The 22357-nt window shown below is 45.5% G+C and overlaps 1 protein-coding gene across 1 annotated transcript in view; it reads right to left on the reverse strand.

Moving 5' to 3' along the window:
- Positions 1–22357, reverse strand: part of btbd9 (BTB (POZ) domain containing 9) — a 195129-nt gene that overhangs the window by 103157 nt on the left and 69615 nt on the right. Inside the window, exon 6 of the mRNA XM_072550147.1 lies at positions 14017–14136. Within this exon, the coding sequence (XP_072406248.1) occupies positions 14017–14136 (120 nt within the window). The remainder of the gene's footprint in view (positions 1–14016; positions 14137–22357) is intronic.

Genomic DNA, 22357 nt, shown 5'->3' on the forward strand with positions numbered 1-22357 from the left:
ATCTGTCTGTATTGCTCACAAGACAAGGCTTTTCACTGTGCCTCGGTACACGTGACAATAAATTCAATTCAATTCAGTTCAATTAGTTGCTTACAATCATGGTTTCAAATTGACCGATAAAGGCATTTGGTCAAAATTTCCACTGTTGGTTAGCTCAGCTGGCTGGATGGCCAATTTGGGACACAGAGTGATGCCAACATGGGTTCAATTTTTCTTTTCACACCACCTGAGGTTATCATGAAGGACTTTCCTTTTCAACTTCTCCCCTCACCTGAGGTGTAGTGACCCTCAGGGAAAGCACAGCTAGTTGTCTCTCTCTGTAATGAGACAGCAACCCTGTGGTCTGGTAGGACAGTGGTGATTTCACCTTCACCTTTACTGCTATATAATAACTTCAGAGTATTTTTGTTAAAATAATTCACACTGATATACCCACATTGCCTGCTATAGATAGGCATGAGAATGTGACTCTCCATCATCCTTATTGATCTGGGTCAATGAGTGCTACTATCAGAGACCAAGGTTAAAGGGTGCAACAGGAGCTCTCTAACAGCTTTCATAAAGCATCTGAACAGTCACTGAGTCAAATTCCTGGAAGACCCTTCGTAACCGCACTGTGGGACTGCAGCAAGTCATGAAGGCAGCTCACTATCATCTTCTCTAGGGTAACAGGAATGGCATTGAACACTGGCCAAGCTAGCAATGCCTATATCCCGTGAATAAATAAGGAATGTAGGTGGTTGCTTAGCACTAGGCTGTTCTGACTCATTGATCTCTTGCCGTTTGACATGTGAATTCTGCATTAAATCCAACACTGACTATTCGCAAGGGACCTGTCATTGCCCTCACTGTTCAACACACCATCATATTGAGTGCAATAGGAAGCCATCTGTAGCTGCATTTATCCTCATTATCCTCTATATCACTGGACAGTACAACATGGCAGCATACTATAATGCAATTTATTTCCACACTAGCTTGCTGTCTGACACTCAATGCCACCTAGATTCTGTCGAACAGAAAACTTTCCTTTGAAGCTGATCGAGCTTCAGGCTTATTCGTTTCACACTAACAGACCCAATTAAACACTCGGCCACATTTTGATTATCAACTTGCCCTCAATTTATAAGATCTGTTTAATTCAGGGATGTAACTAGATCTGACATCCAGAATTTAAAAATAAGGAAGAATGCCAGTTCAGTCCCAGATGAGCAGATATTTCTGTTTCTCAAGACTGTAAATCTTTGCAATTCTCCATCACAAAGGGCTGTGGAACCTCAGTCTTTGAATATGTTTAAGGTACAGATTAATAGATTTCTGATTATCAATGTCATCGAGGATGGGTAAAAGATATTGAAGTATTTGATCAGCCATTAGTATGGCATAGTGACTCAGTGCTTAGCACAGTGCTAAGGGCATGGCTTTGATTCCAGCTTTGGGTGATTGTCTGTGTGGAGTTTGCACATTGTCCCCATGACTGCATGGGTTTCCTCTGGGTGCTCCGGTTTCCTCTGGGTGCTCCGGTTTCCTCTGGGTGCTCCGGATTCCTCTGGGTGCTCCGGATTCCTCTGGGTGCTCCGGATTCCTCTGGGTGCTCCGGTTTCCTCTGGGTGCTCCGGTTTCCTACAACAGTCTAAAGATGTGCAGGTTATGTGGATTGACCAAACTACATTGCCTATTGAGTCCAGGAAATGTGCAGAATAGATGCATGGGCCATGGGAAATACAGGGTTACAGGGATAGGGTAGCACAATAGATCTGGGTGGGATGCTCTTCAGAGGGTCGGTGGGGACTTGATGGGTTGAATGGCCTCATTCCACACCATAGGGATTCTATAGATCAATGATCATATTGAAGCTGAGTAGGTTCAAACTAAAGCAGGTGTACCATTATAATAAAAGCAGAAAATACTGGAGGATCCCAGCTTCAGGCTGCATCAGTGGAGTGAGAAACAGAGTTAATACTTGGAGTCCAATGTGACCCTTGTGCTATTATAATTCATTTGGGAAGATCAGCTGCTCGCTGACTGTGCTGAATTTGCACTTTGCCGTCAGGTTTATGTTCCCAACAATAATTCTTCAGATAAGGATTACGGCTGGCCAATTAGGACTGGGAAAATAGTGCCAACCCTGTATGTGAAAGCTGAATCCCAGAATTACAGAATTGTTATGGTGCAGGAGGCCATTCGGCCTGTCATGCCTACAACGGTTCTATTTTCTAGGGCCAATCTCCTACCTTTTCCCCATTTTTCTGCACACTATGACTCTATGACTCTAATTTCTATCCAAATAATTATCTGGTGTGGTCTTAAGTGCCTCGATTGAACCACCTCCACCACTTTTCCAAGCAGTGCATTCTGTAACAAACTACTTGGTGTGTGAAAACATCATCCTTGGTTTTGTACGTCACTTTAATCTATCTTGCTGAGATATATGGTTCATCTAAGCCACGGATCATCTTATAAACCTCTATCAAGTCACCCCTCATCCTTCGCCGTTCCAACGAGAAAAGGCCGAGAACTCTCAACCTATCCTCGTACGACCTACTCTCCATTCCAGGCAACATCCTGGTAAATCTTCTCTGCACCCTCTCCAAAGCTTCCACATCTTTCCTAAAGTGAGGCGACCAGAACTGCACACAGTACTCCAAATGTGGCCTAACCAAAGTCCTGTACAGCTGCAACATCACCTCACGACTCTTGAATTCAATCCCTCTGCTAATGAACGATAATACACCATAGGCCTTCTTACAAACTCTATCCACCTGAGTGGCAACCTTCAAAGATCTATGTACATAGACCCCAAGATCCCTCTGTTCCTCCACCTGACCAAGAACCCTACCATTAACCCTGTATTCCGCATTCTTATTTGTTCTTCCAAAATGGACAACCTCACACTTGGCAGGGTTGAACTCCATCTGCCACTCCTCAGCCCAGCTCTGCATCATATCTAAGTCCCTCTGCAGCCGACAACAGCCCTCCTCACTGTCCACAACTCCACCTATCTTTGTATCATCTGCAAATTTACTGACCCACCCTTCGACTCCCTCATCTAAGTCATTAATAAAAATTACAAACAGCAGAGGACCCAGAACTGATCCCTGCGGAACTCCACTTGTAACTGGACTCCATGCTGAATATTTACCATCTACCACCGCTCTCTGACTTCGACCGGTTAGCCAGTTTTCTATCCAATTGGCCAAATTTCCCTCTATCCCATGCCTCCTGACTTTCCGCATAAGCCTACCATGGGGAACCTTATCAAATGCCTCACTAAAATCCATGTACACTACATCCACTGCTCTACCCTCATCCACATGCTTGGTCACCTCCTCAAAGAATTCAATAAGACTTGTAAGGCAAGACCTACCCTTCACAAATCCGTGCTGGCTGTCCCTAATCAAGCAGTGTCTTTCCAGATACTCGTAAATCCTATCCCTCAGTACCCTTTCCATTACTTTGCCTACCACAGAAGTAAGACTAACTGGCCTGTAATTCCCGGGGTTATCCCTATTCCCTTTTTTGAACAGGGGCACAACATTCACCACTCTCCAGTCCCCTGGTACCACCCCAGTTGCCAGTGAAGACGAGAAGATCATTGCCAACGGTACTGCAATTTCCTCTCTTGCTTCCCACATAATCCTAGGATATATCCCGTCAGGCCTGGGGGACTTGTCTATCCTCAAGTTGTTCAAAATGTCCAACACATCTTCCTTCCTAACAGGTATCTCTTCTAGCTTATCAGTCCATTTCACACTCTCCTCTTCAACAATACGGTCCCTCTCATTTGTAAATACTGAAGAGAAGTACTTGTTCCAGACCTCTCCTATCTCTTCCGACTCAATACACAGTCTCCCACCACTGTCCTTGATCGGACCTACCCTCGTTCTCGTCATTCTCAGGTTTCTCACATACGCATAGAATGCCTTGGGGTTATCCTTGATCCTATCCGCCAGGGATTTTTCATGCCCTCTCTTAGCTCTCCTAATCCCTTTCTTCAGGTCCCTTCTGGCTATCCTGTATCCCTCCACTGCTCTGTCTGAACCTTGTTTCCTCAACCTTATGTAAGCCTCCTTCTTCCTCTTTACTAGACATTCAACCTCCCTCGTCAACCAAGGCTCCCTCACACGACCATTTCTTTCCTGCCTGATAGGTACATACATATCAAGGACACGTCGTATCTGCTCCTTGAAAAAGTTCCACATTTCTACCACATCCTTCCCTGACAGCCTATGCTCCCAACGTATGCTCCTCAAATCCTGTCTTACAGCATCGTAATTTCCCTTCCCCCAATTGTAAAAACTTCCTTGTTGTGCGCACCTATCTCTCTCCATAACCAAGGTGAAAGTCACAGAATTGTGGTCACCATCACCAAAATGTTCACCCACTAACAAGCCCACCACTTGTCCCGGTTCGTTACCGAGTACCAAATCCAATATGGCCTCCCCTCTGGTTGGACAATCTACATACTGCGTTAGAAAAGCTTCCTGGACACACTGCACAAACACCGCCCCATCCAATCTACTTGATCTAAAGAGCTTCCAATCAATATTTGGGAAGTTGAAGTCGCCCATGACTACGACCCTGTGGCTTCTGCACCTTTCCAAAATCTGTTTCCCAATCTGTTTCTCCACATCTCTGCTGCTATTGGGGGGCCTATAATAAACACCCAACAAGGTGACTGCACCTTTCCTATTTCTGACTTCAGCCCATACTACCTCCAGAGGCAGATCCCCCTCAAACTTCCTTTCTGCAGCCGTTATACCATTTCTAATTAGCAATGCCACCCCCCCTCCTTTTTTACCACCCTCCCTAATCTTACTGAAACATCTGTACCCAGGAACCTCCAACAGCCATTCCTGTCCCTCATCTATCCATGTTTCCGTGATGGCCACAACATCGTAGTCCCAGGTACCGATCCACGCCTTAAGTTCACCCACCTTATTTCTGATACTCCTTGCATTGAAGTATACGCACTTGAGCCCATCTCTGTGTCCGCAAGTAGTCCCTGTCAGTGCTACCTTCTCCACAGCCTCCCTACAGTCTTGGACATCCTGACACACAGCTAGCTTACTTGCTGGACTACAAGTCCGGATCCCATCCCCCTGCCAAATTAGTTTAAACCCCCCCGAAGAGTGCTAGCAAACCTACCCCCCAGGATATTGGTGCCCTTCTGGTTCAGGTGCAACCCGTCCTGTTTATACAGGTCCCACCTTCCCCAGAATGCAGTCCAATTGTCCAAATATCTGAAGCCCTCCCTCCTACACCATCCTTGCAGCCACGTGTTCAACTGCACTCTCTCCCTATTCTTTGCCTCACTGTCACGTGGACATTACATCTCTCATTACACCTCTATCAAGGCACCTCTCCTTCTTCACTCCAATGAGAAAAGTCCAAGCTCCCTCAACCTTCCTTCATAAGATATACACACCAGTCCAGGCAGCATCCTGGTAAGTCTCCTCTGCACCCTCTCTAAAGCTTCCACATCCTTCCAATAATGAGGTGACCAGAACTGAACACAGTATTCCAAGTGTGGTCTAACCAGGGCTCTATAGAGCTGCAGTATAACCTCGCGGCTCTTAAACTCAATCCCCCGCTAATGAAAGCCAACACATCATACAGATTCTTGACAACTCTACCAACTTGGATTGCAACTTTGAGCGATCTTTGGACATGGACCCCAAGATCCCTCTGTTCCGCCACACTGCCAAGAATCCTGCCTTTAAACCTGCATTCCCCATTCAAATTCGACCTTCCAAAATGAATCACTTCACACTTTTCCAGATTGAACACCATCTGCCACTTCTCAGCCCAGTTCTGCATCCTGTCAATGTCCCAATGCAACCTACAACAGCTCTCCACATTATCCACCACTCCACCAACCTTGGTGACATCAGCAAACATAGAAAACTACCCTTCCACTTCCTCATCCAAGTCATTTATAAACATCACAAAGAGCAGAGGTCCCAAACTGATCCCTGTAGAACACCACTGGTCACTGAGCTCCAGGCTGAATACTTTCCATCCACTATCACCCTCTGTCTTCTATGGGCCAGCCAATACTGTGTCCAGTCAGCCAAATTCCCATGTATCCCATGCCTCCTTTCTTTCTAAATGAGCATACCATGGGGAACATTGTCAAACGCCTTGCTGAAATCTACATACAAGATTAGAATGATGCTGGAAAAGTACAGCAGGTCAGGCAGCATCCAAGGAGCAGGAAGATCAATGTTTCGGGCAGGAGCCCATCACTACTCTGATCTCAACTCTAATTGCCAGCATCTGCAGTCCTCACTTTCGCCTACCTGAAATCTATGTACACCAGATCCACTGCTCTACCTTCAATGTGTTTTGTCATATCCTCAAAGAATTCAATAAAGTTTGTGAGGCATGATCAGCCCCTCACAAAGCCATGCTGACTATCTCTAATCAAGCTATGGTTTTACAAGTAATCATAAGTTCTGTCTCTCAAAATCCTCTCCAATAACTTTCCCACCACAGACATAAGACTGACAGGTCTGCAATTCCCAAGATTATGCCGAATACACTTGTTGAACAAGGGAATAATATTTGATGCCCTCCATTCATCTGGAACTACTCCAGTGGACAGTGAGGATGCAAAGGTAATTGCCAAAAGCACAGCAATCCCTTCCCTCATTTCCTGTGGTAACCTCAGGTAAATCCCATCTGGCCCAGGGGATTTATCTATCCTTATGTTTTGCAGAATTTTCAGCACATCTTCCTTCTGTGAGTAGATCAATCCGTTCCACGCTGTCCTAAAAAACATCAAGGTCCCTCTCCAGTACTGAATACTGAAGCAAAGTATTCATTAAGGACAGCCCGCCACCTCTTCCGACTGCCTTAAGGTTTTCCTTAATCTTACCTGCTAAAGCTATTTCATGCCCCCTTCCAGTTTTCCTAAGTTCATTCCTCAGTTCCTTCCTGGCTACCTCGTAACCCTCAAAGCTCTATCTGATCTTTGCCTCCTCAACCTGAAGTAAGCTTCCTTCTTCCTCTTGACTAGATGTTCCACATCCCTTGTCACCCAAGGTTCCTTCACCCTACCATCCCTTCCTTGCCTCAGTGGGACAAACCTATCCAACTCTATCAGCAAATGCTTCCTAAACAACCCCCATATTTCTATCGTGCATTTCCTTGAAAATATCTGTTCCCAATGTAGGTGCCCCAGTTCCTGCCGAATAGTATTGGAATACCCCCTCCCCCAGTAAATGCTTTCCCATACCATCTGCTCCTATCCTTCTCCATGAATAGAGTAAACATCAGACAGTTGTGGTCACTGTCACCAAAATGCTCTCCCACCGAGAGATCTGATACCTGGCACAGTTCATTTCCTAGCACCAAATCCAATACGGCCTCCCCCCAAGTGGCCTATCTACATTTGAATCAGGGACTCTTCCTGATCATACCTGACAAAATCTGCTCCATCCAAACTATTTGAACTAAGGAGGTTTCAGTCAATATTAGGGAAGTTAAAGTCACTTACGACAACAACCCTGTTACTTCTGCACCTTTCCAAAATCTGCTGCCCAATCTGCTCCTCCATGTCTCTGTTGTTACTGGGCGGTCTATAGAAAACTCCCAATAAAGTAACTGCTCCTTTCCTGTTTCTGCCTTCTACCCATACTGACTCTGTAGACAAGCCCTCCGCGATGACCTCCCTTTCTGCAGCTGTGATACTATCTCTGGTTAGCAATGCCACTCCCCCACCTCTTTTACCTTCCCCTCTATTCCTTTTGAAACACCTAACCCTGGAACATCCAACAACTATTCCTGACTCTGTGATATCCAAGTTTCCTGTAATGGCCACAACATCATAGTTCCAAGTATTAATCCATGCTCTAAGTTTGTCACTCTTATTCCTGACACTTATTGCGTTAAAATAGACATACTTCAACCCATTATACTGACTGCACCTTTGTCCAATTAACTGCCTGTCCCTCCTCACAGACTGTCTGCAAGCTGTATGTGCCTTTTCACTACTTACTCCAACATCTGATCTGTAACTCCAGTTCTTACCCCACTGCCAATCTAATTTAAAGCCTCCTGAACAGCGCTAGCAAACCTCCACCCAGGATATCGGTGACCCTCCAGTTCAGGTGAATCATGTCCTTCTTGTACAGGTCCCACCTTCCCCAGAACATAGAACATAGAAAAGTACAGCACAGAACAGGCCCTTGGGCCCACGATGTTGTGCTGAGGTTTACTGCTAATGTAAAATATAATAATTTAACCAACACATCCCTCAATTCACTGCTATCCATGTGTATGTCCAGCAGTCACTTAAATGTCCCCAATGACTCTGCTTCCACCACCACCACTGGCAACGCATTCCATGCCTTCACAACTCTCTGCATAAAGAACCTTCCTCTGATGTCCCCTCTGCACCATTCTCTTAATATCTTAAAACTATGACCCCTCGTACCAGTCAATCCTGCCCCATGGGGAAAAGTCTCTGGCTATTAACTCTATCCATCCCTCTCATTATCTTGTACACCTTGATCAGGTCTCCTCTCTTCCTCCTTCTCTCCAGAGAGAAAAGTCCAAGCTAAGTCAACCTTTCTTCATAAGGCAAGCCCTCCAGTCCAGGCAGCATCCTGGTAAACCTTCTTTGCACGCTCTCCAAAGCCTCTGTATCTTTCCTATAGTAGGGCGACCAGAACTGAACACAATATTCCAAGTGTGGTCTCACCAGGGACTTGTAGAGCTGTTGAAAAACATCGTGGCTCTTAAATTCAATCCCCCTGTTAATGAAAGCCAAAACACCATATGCTTTCTTAACAACCCTATCCACTTGGGTGGCAACTTTGAGGGCTCTATGTACTTGCACACCCAGATCCCTCTGTTCCTCCACACTGCCAAGAACCTTGTCTTTAATCCTATATTCAGCATTCGAGTTCGACCTTCCAAAATGCATCACTTTGCATTTATCCAGGTTGAACTCCATCTGCCATTTCTCAGCCCAGCTCTGCATCTTGTCTATGTCGTGCTGCAGCCTGCAATAGCCCTCGATACTATCAACGGCACCTCCAACCTTTGTGTCATCTGCAAATTTACTAACCCACCCCTCAACCTCCTCATCCAAGTCATTTATAAAAACTACAAAGAGCAGAGGCCCCAAGAACACAGCCCTGCGACCCCACTCAACAATGACCTCCAGGCAGAATACTTTCCATTAACAACCACTCTGCCTTCTGTCAGCCAGCCAATTCTGAATCCAGATAGCCAAATCTCCCTGTATCCCATACTTCCTGACTTTATGAATGATCCCAATGATGCACAGAGCTGAAGCCCTCCCTCCAACCCCAGCTCTGCAGCCACATGTTTGTCTGCACTCGCTCTCTATTCCCTGTCTCACTAGCCTGTAGCAGCGGTAGCAGTCCTGAGCTTATTACTCTGCTCGTCCTGTCTTCTAGCTTCCAACCAAAGTCCCTATATTCTCTTTTCAAGTCCTCATCCCTTTTCCTACCTTTCCCTACCTGTATCATTGGTACCAATGTGTATCACAACTTGTGGCTGCTGTCCCTCCCTCTTAAGAATAGAACATAGAACATAGAACAATACAGCGCAGAACAGGCCCTTCGGCCCACGATGTTGTGCCGAACATTTGTCTTAGCTTAAGCACCTATCCATGTACCTATCCAATTGCCACTTAAAGGTCACCAATGATTCTGGCTCTGCCACTCCCACAGGCAGCGCATTCCATGCCCCCACCACACTCTGGGTAAAGAACCTACCCCTGACATCTCCCCTATACCTTCCACCCTTCACCTTAAATGTATGTCCCCTTGTAACACTCTGTTGTACTCAGGGAAAAAGTCTCTGACTGTCTACTCTATCTATTCCCCTGATCATCTTATAAACCTCTATCAAGTCACCCCTCATCCTTCGCTGTTCCAATGAGAAAAGGCCTAGCACTCTCTACCTATCCTCGTACGACCTATTCTCCATTCCAGGCAACATCCTGGTAAATCTCCTCTGCACCCTCTCCAAAGCTTCCACATCTTTCCTGAAGTGAGGCGACCAGAGCTGCACACAGTATTCCAAATATGGCCTTACCAAGGTCCTGTACAGCTGCAACATCACTTCACGACTCTTGAATTCAATCCCTCTGCTAATGAACACTAATACACCATAGGCCTTCTTACAAGCTCTATCCACCTGAATGGCAACTTTCAAAGAGCTATGAACATAGACCCCAAGATCCCTCTGCTCCTCCACCTTACTAAGAACCCTACCGTTAACCCTGTATTCCGCATTCTTATTTGTCCTTCCAAAATGGACAACCTCACACTTGACAGGGTTGAACTCCATCTGCCACTCCTCAGCCCAGCTCTGCATCATATCTAAGTCCCTCTGCAGCCGACAACAGCCCTCCTCACTATCCACAACTCCACCTATCTTCCTATCGTCTGCAAATTTACTGACCCACCCTTCGACTCCCTTTTCCAAGTCATTAAGAAAAATTACAAACAGCAGAGGACCCAGAACTAATCCCTGCGGAACTCCACTTGTAACTGGGCTCCATGCTGAATATTTACCATCTACCACCACTCTCTGCCTTCGGCCGGTTAGCCAGTTCTCTATCCAACTGGTCAAATTTCCCTCTATCCCATGCCTCCTGACTTTCCACATAAGCCTATCTTGGGGAACCTTATCAAATGCCTTACTAAAATCCATGTACACTACATCCACTGCCCTACCCTCATCCACATGCTTGGTCACCTCCTCAAAGAATTCAATAAGACTTGTAAGGCAAGACCTACCCCTCACAAATCCGTGCTGGCTGTCCCTAATCAAGCAGTGTCTTTCCAGATACTCGTAAATCCTATCCCTCAGTACCCTTTGCATTACTTTGCCTACCACTGAAGTAAGACTAACTGGCCTGTAATTCCCGGGGTTATCTCTATTCCCTTTTTTGAACAGGGGCACAACATTCGCTACTCTCCAGTCCCCTGGTACCACCCCCATTGACAGTGAAGACGAAAAGATCATTGCCAACGGCTCTGCAATTTCCTCTCTTGCTTCCCACATAATCCTAGGATATATCCCGTCAGGCCTGGGGGACTTGTCTATCCTCTAGTTTTTCAAAATGCCCAACACATCTTCCTTCCTAACAAGTATTTCCTCTAGCTTACCAGTCCGTTTCACACTCTCCTCTTCAACAGTACGGTCCCTCTCATTTGTAAATACTGAAGAAAAGTACTCATTCAAGACCTCTCCTATCTCTTCCGACTCAATACACAGTCTCCCACTACTGGCCTTGTATCCTGTAGACTCGATCGGAGAATTCCCTGATCCTTGCACCTGGGAGGTAACATACCATCTGGGAGACCAGAGAATCTCCTGTCTGCTCCTCTCACCATTGAATCTCCTATCACTATTGCTCTCCTATTCTCCCCCCTTCCTTTTTGAGCCACAGAGCCAGACTCAGTGTCTGAAAACTGCTGTGGCTTTCCTGGTAGGTCGCTCCTGCCAACAGTACCCAAAACAGTATACTTGTTATTGAAGGGAACGGCTACAGGGATTCCCTGCACGGTCTGCCTACTCCCTTTCCCTCTCCTAATGGTGCAAACTTGTTTGAATTCTTTGAAAAGGTGACAAAGAAGATTGATGAAGGCAGAGGGGTTGACATTGTTTTCACTGACTTCACTAAAGGTGTTCAAGAAGGCTCTGCATGATAGGCTGGCTAGCAAGGTTAGTTCACATGGAATACAGGGAGAGCTAACCTTTTGGATTCAAAATTGGCTTGAAGGTAGAAGACAGAGGCTGCTGCTGGGTTGGTATTTAGACTGGAGGCCTGTGACCAGCAGGATGTCACAAGAATTGGTGCTGCTTTTTGTCATTTATATAAATGATTTGAATGCGAACATATGAAGTATAGTGAGGAAGTTTGTAGATGACACTAAAATTGGAGGTGTAGTGGAAAGCGAAGATTACCTCAGAGAACAATAGGATTTGACCAGATGGGCAGAGGAGTGGCAGATGGAGTTTAATTTAGATAAATGTAGAGTGCTGCACTTTGGAAAGGCAAATCAGGGCAAGACTTATATACTTAATGGTAAGGTCCTGGGTACTGTTGCCTAACAAAGAGACCTCGGGATGCAAGTTAACAATTTCTTTAAAATGGAGTTGCAGCTTCATGGGGTGGTTATGAGGGCATTTGGTATGCTTGCCTTTATTGGTCAGAGCTTTGCGTTTAGGAGTTGGGAGGTCATCTTGCATCTGAATAGGACTTTGGTTCGGCCATTTTTGGAATACTGCATTCAGTTCTGGACTCTCCACTTTAGAAAAGATGTTGTGAAAGTTGAAAGGGTTCAGAAAAGATTTACAAGGATGTTGCCAGGGTTGGAGGATCTGAGCTACAGGGAGAGACTGAACAGGCTGGGGCTGTTTTCCCGGCGTGTCAAAGGCTTCCATAAGGAATAACCTTAGAGGTTTATAAAATCATGAGGGGTATGGATAGGTTGAATAGCCAATGTCTTTTCCCCTGAGTAGGGGAGTCCAAAACTAAAGGGCACAGGTTTAAGGTGAGAGGGGAAAGATTTAAAAGAGACATAAGAGGCAACGTTTTCACACAAGGGTGTGTGTTTGGAGTGAGCTGCCAGAGACGGTGGAGACTGGTGCAATTACAAGATTTAGAAGAGATCTGGATGGGTATATGAACAGGAAGGGTTTAGAGGGATATGGGCCAAGTGCTGGCAAATGGGAGTAGATTAATTTAGGATAACTGGTCGGTATGGACACATTAGACCGAAGAGTTGTTTCCAGGCTGTACAGCTCTATGACTCTATAACTTCATATTCTTATTACCTTTATGAGCTGAAACAGCTTCTCCCTGTTCACCTGCCCCTCCCTCCCACAGGAGAATAAAGAGACATCATGTAAACAAGGACCAAGTGCAGGCCAATTGGGTCTTCCACTCTGTTCCACCATTCAATAAGACCATAAATCATCTGATTTTAATCTCATCTCTACATTCCTGCATTTTAACAATAATCTTCCATTTCCTTATTAATCAAGAATCTTATCTACCCCGCCTTAAAAATTTGTAAAGGTTCTGTATCGACTCCCCCTTGAGTAAGGGAATGCCAAAGATTCTCAACCCTCACTTGAAAGTGGAGTCACAGGTAGATAGGATAGTGAAGAAGGTGTTTGGTATGCTTTCCTTTATTGGTCAGAGTATTGAGTACAGGAGTTGGGAGGTCATGTTGCAGCTGTACAGGATATTGGTTAGGCCACTGTTGGAATATTGCGTGCAATTCTGGTCTCCTTCCTATCGGAAAGATGTTGTGAAACTTGAAAGGGTTCAGAAAAGATTTACAAGGATGTTGCCAGGTTGGAGGATGTGAGCTACAGGGAGAGGCTGAACAGGCTGGGGCTGTTTTCCCTGGAGCGTCGGAGGCTGAGGGGTGATCTCAGAGAGGTTTACAAAATCATGAGGGGTATGAACAGGGTAAATAGACAAAGTCTTTTCCCTGGGGTGGGGGAGTCCAGAGCTAGAGGGCATAGGTTTAGGGTGAGAGGGGAAAGGTATAAAAGAGACCTAAGGGGCAACTTTTTCACACAGAGGGTGGTACGTGTATGGAATGAGCTGCCAGAGGATGTGGTGGAGGCTGGTACAATTGCAACATTTAAGAGGCATTTGGATGGGTGTATGAATAGGAAGGGTTAGGAGGGATATGGGCCGGGTGCTGGCAGGTGGGACTAGATTGGGTTGGGAGATCTGGTCGGCATAGACGGGTTGGACCGAAGGGTCTGTTTCCGTGCTGGACATCTCTATGACTCAGGGAAATAACATGTTCTCTAATGGTTTTAAATGGGTACCCCCTTATTTTTAAACCATGACCTCTAGTACCAGATTGTCAGACATGAGAAAATATTCTTTATATAAATATAAAGCTGAGGAGAATTCATTTCTCATTGAAGCAGAATTTCTGACTCAGTTTGGAGACAAGTGAGAGTAGGTTGAACTGGAGAAGCATCTTTAGCTGCACTCACCTGCAGACGCGGGGAGTGAAGAATAAGTTCTGCCAAGAGCGACACAGGTAATTGGAATGATCGATGATCCGAATCCAATCTAGTTCATCCATCGACACTTCGATGTAATATGAATATGACCTAGTGAAGGAAGAGCAGATTGACTTTCTCTACAAGGTGCAGATTACATTCTAACAATAAGGAGCTATTGAGGCCATTCCCTGGGGCCTATTGAGGCTGATCTGTGACTTGACTCAATATTTGTTGACTTACGAATGACCACTGACATGGCCTAGCCAGCCACACAGTTGTATAAAACCACTAAAACGGAACAAAGAAAGTGACCCCTATACCCATCCAGCAACAACCTAAGCACAAGAAATGGTTGAGAGAAACTTAGCCCCAATGACACAACTAAGTTCTATTTATTAACATTTGGGACTAGTGCCACAATTGCGATAGCTGTCTTATACACTGATCAACCTGATCACCAACAGCCTGACGTAGTCATATTCAAGAAATAATACCTTACAGACAATGGCCCATCATGACCACTATTCAGGGATATTTGATCTTTTGGAAAGGTAGGAGGAAAGGAAAAGGGGGTTGGGTAGCATTAATAAGAAATGAAATGAAGACAGTTGTGAAAGGTGATAAAGGCTGGGATGAGGTAAAAACAGCAAGGGAAAGCAGCCATTGATTGGAATAGTGTAACAACTCCCAAACAGTCGTTTGGGCGGCACGGTGGCACAGTGGTTAGCACTGCTGCCTCGCAGCGCCGGAGACCCGGGTTCAATTCCCGCCTCAGGCGACTGACTGTGTGGAGTTTGCACGTTCTCCCCGTGTCTGCGTGGGTTTCCTCCGGGTGCTCCGGTTTCCTCCCACAGTCCAAAGATGTGCAGGTCAGGTGAATTGGCCATGCTAAATTGCCCGTAGTGTTAGGTAAGGGGTAGATGTAGATGTAGATGTAGGGGTATGGGTGGGTTACGCTTCGGCGGGGCGGTGTGGACTTGTTGGGCCGAAGGGCCTGTTTCCACATTGTAAGTAATCTAATCTAATCTAATCTAATCTAATCTAATCTAATTCTGCAGGAAAGACTGTCGGTCAACAAATAGCAGGAACACGCAAACATCACAGGGCAATAATTAAACATGATGTTGGGTCAATCAAATTGGAAAGGGTAGTTACAACAGTGAACTCAAACTGCATTAGAAATCACTTCCTAGAGCAATATGTCATGGGGTCAACCAGACAGCAGACTACCTTTGATCTGGCAACAGGTAATGAGATAGGCTTAAAAAATGACCTCCGAGTAAAAGATCCCTGTAGAAATAATGATCGGAATATGATTGACCTTAATATTCAGTTTGGGAGTGGGTTAGAAACAGCTGTATTGAAGTTAAATAAAGAGAATCCCAATGAAATGAGAATAGAATTGGTTAAGGTGAACTGGGCAAGGACAGGAAGCAAGCAGTGACAGACTTTTAATGAGATAATCCACAACTCTCAGAAAAAGTACACCCCAGGAAGGAGGAAAGATTCACAGAGAGGGATAAATCAAGGAAGCTAAGGAGAATATTACTTTCAAGGAAATGAATATAAGAAGGCAAAAGTAAGTGATTTATTGAGTTTTGAGAAGGTTTGTAGCTCAGGTTGAGGTTCTGGATGTAGGTTTGCTCGCTAAGCTGGAGGGTAAGTGATTTATCCCAAAGACGAAAGAACATGGAGGAGGAATTAAGTACAAGCACTATCATTAGAGAAGTATATTCAGACAAACCAATGGACTACAAGCAGGTATGTCCCCCAGTCCTGATGGCTTGCATCCTCAGATCTGAAAAGAGGTAGCTGTAAAGGTAGGGGATGAATTAGTTGTAATTTTCCAAAACTCTCTGGATTCTGGAGAAGTGCCAGAGGATTGCAAAACTGCCAATGTGAACACCCCTATTCAAAAAGGGAGAGGGGCAAAAAGTGGGTAACTATAGACCGATGAGCCTGACATCTATATGTTGGAAAAGTATTGGATTCAATTATTAAGGAAGTAACAGCAGAAGATTTGGAAACCATAATCTAATCAAGTAGAGTCAGCGAAGCTGCATGAAAGTGAAATCGTGTCTGAATAATTGATTAGAGTTTTCAACAAGTCTCAACCAGAGTGGTTTGTGAGGAACCAAAGGCTGCATTTCAACTTCCAGAAGGTGTTCAAAAAAGGTTCAATCATAAGAGCACACCATTGGAGGTAGTATATTGGCATAGGTAGACCTTTTCTGAAGAAGGGCTTATGCCCGAAATGTTGATTCTCCTGCTCCTCGGGTGCTGTCTGATCTGCTGTGCTTTTCCAGCACCACACTCTCGACATAGATAACGAATTGGCTAATAGGCAGAAAACAGCCTGGGGTTAAGGGGCTCTTTTTCAGGTTAATGACCTGTAACCAATGGGTTCCACAGGGATCAGTGCTGGGACCACAACTGCTTACAATACACCTTAATGAGCTGAAGGAAGGAAGGGAATGGACTGCAACCAAAGATGTGATGACAGGCAGAAAGGCAGGTTCCAAGAGTGATACAAACAGTTTACTAAGAGATACTGATAGGTTTTAGTAAGTGGGCAAATAGAGTATCATGTGGGAAAGTATGAAGTTGCTCATTTTGGAAAGGAGAACAAAAGGACAGAACACTGTTTAAACAGACAAAACCTGCAGAAAGGTGCAACACAAAGGAACTTGGGGGTACTCGGATAGGAGAAACTGAAAACTATCATACAGGTAATCAGGAAGGGCTAATGAAATGTTGGCCCACATTTCAAGGGGGTTGGAGTATAAGAGTAGGGAAGTCTTCCTGCAACTATCATGATCATTACTGGTGGACCCTCACAAATGAGGATGACTCTCTGGAGGACTGAGTGTGGTTTTGGTCTCCTTATTGAAGGAAAGATATTATTCCATTGGATTCAGCTCAGAGAAGATTCACGAGAACAATCCCTGGTAAAGAGCAATTATTTTATGAGACAAGCTTAAAAGGGCTGGGAGTCTACACACCGGAGGGTAGGATGAAAGGTGATCTCAGTGAAACATATCAGATTCTTAAGGGGTTTGATAGTGTAAGTACTGAGAGGATGTCTTCCCTCATGGGAGAGTCTAGGACCCGAGGGCAAAGTCTCAGAATAAGGGGGCACTAATTTCAGACGAAGATGAGGTGGAACTTCTCTCAGTAGGTTGTGTGTCTTTGGAACTCCTTGCTGTAGAGAGCTGAGCCTCATATACATTTAAGTCTAAGATAGACAGATCGATAGGTTTTTGATCTGCAGGGGAAACCAAGGGTTATTGGGAAATGACGGGATTGAAGGCTGATAATCTACGACAACAAAGCCAAAAGGTGCCGACACTGGAAATCTGAAATGAAAGCATAAAGTACAGCAGAAAATCAGCAGGTCTGGCTGCATCTCGGTGTGGGCTATTAAAGAAGTGATAGTACAATTGGAAATAGAGAGAAATACAGGCAAAAGGATAGATAATGGTATGTTGCTAATAGGGACAATAAATAGATGAAAAGGGGTTGGCTGTGGTGAAAGCCGCCCAATAAAAACCAAAAGTACCGCAGATGCTGTAAATCAAAAACAAAAACAGAAATTGCTGGAAAAACTCAGCAGGTCTGGCAGTATCTATGGAGATAAATCAGAATTAACGTTTCAGATCAAGTGACCCTTCCTCAGACCCTTCTGAGCTAACTCAACCATCCCATCCTATTCAGAGGTAACATCACCAGAACAGCTGCAACAGACACAGAGGAACTGGGAGAATGAAATGCAGTCCTCACTGGAAACAGGGTGTGAGGATGGATAGCCCAGGTAACTGTGGAAGTCAGCAGGTTTGCAGGAAATATGAGTGCCAAGGAGAAAGTGAGGACTACAGATGCTGGAGATCATTGTCAAACAGTGTGGTGCTGGAAAAGCACAGCAGGTCAGGCAGCATCCGAGGAGCAGGAGAATCGATGTTTCAAGCAAAAGCCCTTCATCAGGAATGAGGCTTGTGGGTCAAAGGGGCTGAGAGATAAACAGGAGGGTGGTGGGGCGGGGGGGGGGGGGGGGGGGGGGGGGGCGGGGGGGGGGGGGGGTAGAGAGGTAGCTGGGAATGCGATAGGTAGATGAAGATGGGGGTGAAAGTGATAGGTCGGAGAGGAGGCTGGAGTAGATAGGCAGGAAGGAAGATGGGCAGTTAGGATAGTTCAAGAGGGCGGCGCTACGTTGGGAGGTTGGGACTGGGATAAGGTGGGCGGAGGGGAAATGGGGAAACTGGCAAATAGACAATAGACAATAGGAACAGGAGTTGGCCATTTGGCCCTTCGAGCCTGCACCACCATTCATTATGATCATGGCTGATCATCCTCAATCAGTATCCTGTTCCTGCCTTATCCCCATAACCCTTGATTCCATTGACATTAAGAGGTCTATCCATCTCTTTCTTGAAAGTGTCCAGAGACTTGTCCTCCACTGCCTTCTGGGGCAGAACATTCCACACACCCACCACTCTCTGGGTGAAGAAGTTTCTCCTCAACTCTGTTCTAAGTGGCCTAACCCTTACTTTTAAACTGTGTCCTCTGGTTCAGGACTTGCCCATCAGCGGAAACATGCTTCCTGCCTTCAGAATGTCAAATTTTTCCCCTCTCAGCCTTCAAAACTCAAGTGTTACAAGCCCAGTGGCTCCAATCTTTCAAAATATGATAGTCCTACCATTCCAGGAATTGACCTCGTGAACCTACACTGCACTCCCTCAATATCCAGAATGTCCTTCCTCAAATTTGGAGACCAAAACTGTGCACAATATTCCCGGTGCGGTCTCACCAGGACCCTGTACAGCTGCAGAAGGACCTCTTTGCTCCTATAGTCAATCCCTCTTGTTATGAAGGCCAGCATGCTATTAGCTTTCGTCACTGCCTGCTGTACCTGCATGCTTGCTTTCATTGACTGATGTACAAGAACACCTAGATCTCCTTGTACCGCCCTTTACCTAACTTGACTCCATTTAGGTAGTAATCTGCCTTCCTGTTCTTGCCACCAAAGTGGCTAACCACACATTTATCCACATTAAACTGCATCTGTCATGCATCTATCCACGTCACCCTGTACACTCATAACAACCTCCTCACATTTCACCCTGCCACCCAGCTTTGTGTCATCAGCAAATGTGCTAATATTACTTTTAATACCATCATCTATATCATTGATATATATTGTAAAAAGCTGCGGTACCAGCATCAAACCTTGTGGTACCCCACTGGTCACCGCCTGCCATTCCGAAATGGAGCCGTTTATCCCTACTCTTTGTTTCCTGTCAGCCAACCAACTTTCAATCCAAGTTAGTAGTTTGCCCCCAATACCATGCGCCCTAATTTTGCTCACTAACCTCCTATGTCGGACTTTATCATCCACTGGATCTCCCTTGTCCATCTTCAGAGTTACATCCTCAAAAAATTCCACAAGATTAGTCAAGCATGATTTCCCCTTCATAAATCCATGCTGACTCTGACCTATCCTGTTACTACTATCCAGATGTGTCGTAATTTCATCCTTTATAATTGACTCCAGCATCTTTCCCACCACTGAGGTCAGACTAACTGGTCGATAATTCCCTGCTTTCTCTCTCCCTCCTTTCTTAAAAAGTGGGACAACATTAGCCACCCAGGTAAGAACAATGACTGCAGATGCTGGAAACCAGATTCTGGATTAATGGTGCTGGAAGAGCACAGCAGTTCAGGCAGCATCCAAGGAGCTTCGAAATCGACGTTTCGGGCAAAAGCCCTTCATCAGGAATAAAGGCAGTGAGTCTGAAGTGTTGAGAGATAAGCTAGAGGAGGGTGGGGGTGGGGAGAAAGTAGCATAGAGTACAATGGGTGAGCGGGGGCGGGGATGAAGGTGATAGGTCAAGGAGGAGAGATGGGTTGCACCTTAATAGGTTGGGGACCAGCATTCTGGCAGGCAGGTTTTTTACTGCAACACAGTTACGTTTAAACTAAATAACGGCGGGGAGGGGACAAACTGGAGGTTTAAGAAGGAAATTGCAAGGAAAGTTAGAACAAGAGGATTCAAGAAAGACAACGGTATCAATGGAGCAGAAAGCTCAAAAAGGGATCATGCCGTAAGTTCAAGTGAAATTTGAAGGAAATTTGAAGAAATTCAAGGAGTTGAGGGGAAGGGTGAGGGCAGTAACAAGTAAAAAATATTATATATGAATGCACGAAGCGTTAGAAATAAGATGGATGAGCTTGAGGCTCTTTTAGAAATTGGCAGTTATGATATTGTGGGGATAACGGAGACATGGCTTCAAGTGGACAGGGCCTGGGAAATGAATATTCAAGGCTATACTTGCTATCGTAAGGACAGACTGACGGGCAGAGGGGGTGGGATGGCCCAGTTGGTAAGGAATGATATTCAGTCCCTTGTGCGGGAGGACCTAAAATCAGGGGATGTAGAGTCAGTATGGATCGAGCTGAGAAATTCTAAGGGTAGAAAGACCCTCATGGGAGTTATCTACAGGCCCCCAAACAGTAGTCTGGATTTAGGGTGTAAGTTGAATAAGGAGCTGAAATTGGCCTGTTGCAAAGATATTACTACAGTTGTTATGGGGGATTTCAACATGCAGGTAGACCGGGAGAATCAGGATGGTACTGGACCTCAAGAAAGGGAGTTTGTGGAGTGCCTCTGAGATGGATTCTTAGAACAGCTTGTGCTGGAGCCGACCAGGGAAAAGGCTCTAGTCTGGTGTTGTGCAGTGAACCAGATTTGAACCGGGACCTCAAAGTGAAGGAGCCATTAGGAGGTAGTGACCATAATACATAGAACATAGAACATAGAAAAATACAGTGCAGTACAGGCCCTTCGGCCCTCGATGTTGCACCGACCGAAGCCTACCTAACCTACACTAGCCCAATAACCTCCATATGCTTGTCCAATGCCTGTTTAAATGCCCATAAAGAGGGAGAGTCCACCACTGCTACTGGCAGGGCATTCCATGAACTCACAACCCGCTGAGTAAAGAATCTACCCCTAACATCTGTCCTATACCAACCTCCCCTTAGTTTAAAGCTGTGTCCCCTAGTAACAGCTGACTCCATACGCGGAAAAAGGTTCTCACTGTCAACCCTATCTAACCCCCTAATCATCTTGTACACCTCTATCAAATCACCCCTAAACCTTCTTTTCTCCAATGAGAAAAGCCCCAAGTGCCTCAGCCTTTCCTCATACGATCTTCCTACCATACCAGGCAACATCCTGGTAAACCTCCTCTGCACCCGTTCCAGTGCCTCCACATCCTTCCTGTAGTATGGTGACCAGAACTGTACACAATACTCCAGATGCGGCCGCACCAGAGTCTTATACAACTGCAACATGACCTCAGGACTCCGGAACTCAATTCCTCTACCAATAAAGCCCAGTACGCCATATGCCTTCTTCACAGCACTATTTACCTGGGTGGCAACTTTCAGAGATCTGTGTACATGGACACCAAGATCCCTCTGCTCATCCACACTACCAAGTAGTCTACCATTAGCCCAGTAATCCATCTTCTTGTTACTCCTACCAAAGTGAATGACTTCACACTTAGCTACATTGAACTCCATTTGCCACCTTTCTGCCCAGCTCTGCAACTTATCTATATCCCGCTGTAACCTGCCACATCCTTCTTCGCTGTCCACCACTCCCCCGACTTTCGTATCATCCGCAAACTTGCTCACCCAGCCTTCAAGCCCCTCCTCCAGGTCATTTATAAAAATGACAAACAGCAATGGTCCCAAAACAGATCCTTGTGGAACACCGCTAGTAACTGCGCTCCAAGATGAACCTTTACCATCAACTACTACCCTCTGTCTCCTTCCAGCCAGCCAATTCCTAATCCAAACCTCTAATGCACCCTCAATGCCATACCTCCGTAATTTTTGCAGTAGCCTACCATGGGGTACCTTTTCGAACGCCTTGCTAAAATCCATATGCACCACATCTACTGCTTTACCCTCATCCACCTCTTTGGTCACCTTCTCGAAGAACTCAATAAGGTTTGTGAGGCACGACCTGCCCTTCACAAAACCATGCTGACTATCCTTGATCACAATAAGCTTTAATCTGCAATTTGAGAGGGAGAGGGTAGAATCGGTAGTGACAATATTTCTGTTGAATAAGGGAACTATGGAGCTATGAGGGAGGAGCTGGCCAAAGTTCAATGGTGCAATACCTTAGCAGGGATGACCGTGGAGGAACAATGGTGGATATTTCTGTGTATAATGCAGAATTGCAGGATCAGTTCATTCCAAAAAGGAAGAAAGATCCTAGGAGGAGGCAAGGGTCGCCGTGGCTGATGAGGGAAGTGAAGAA

The sequence above is a fragment of the Chiloscyllium punctatum genome, chromosome 3 (genome assembly GCF_047496795.1).
Source record: "Chiloscyllium punctatum isolate Juve2018m chromosome 3, sChiPun1.3, whole genome shotgun sequence".
NCBI classification, from domain to species: domain Eukaryota; kingdom Metazoa; phylum Chordata; class Chondrichthyes; order Orectolobiformes; family Hemiscylliidae; genus Chiloscyllium; species Chiloscyllium punctatum.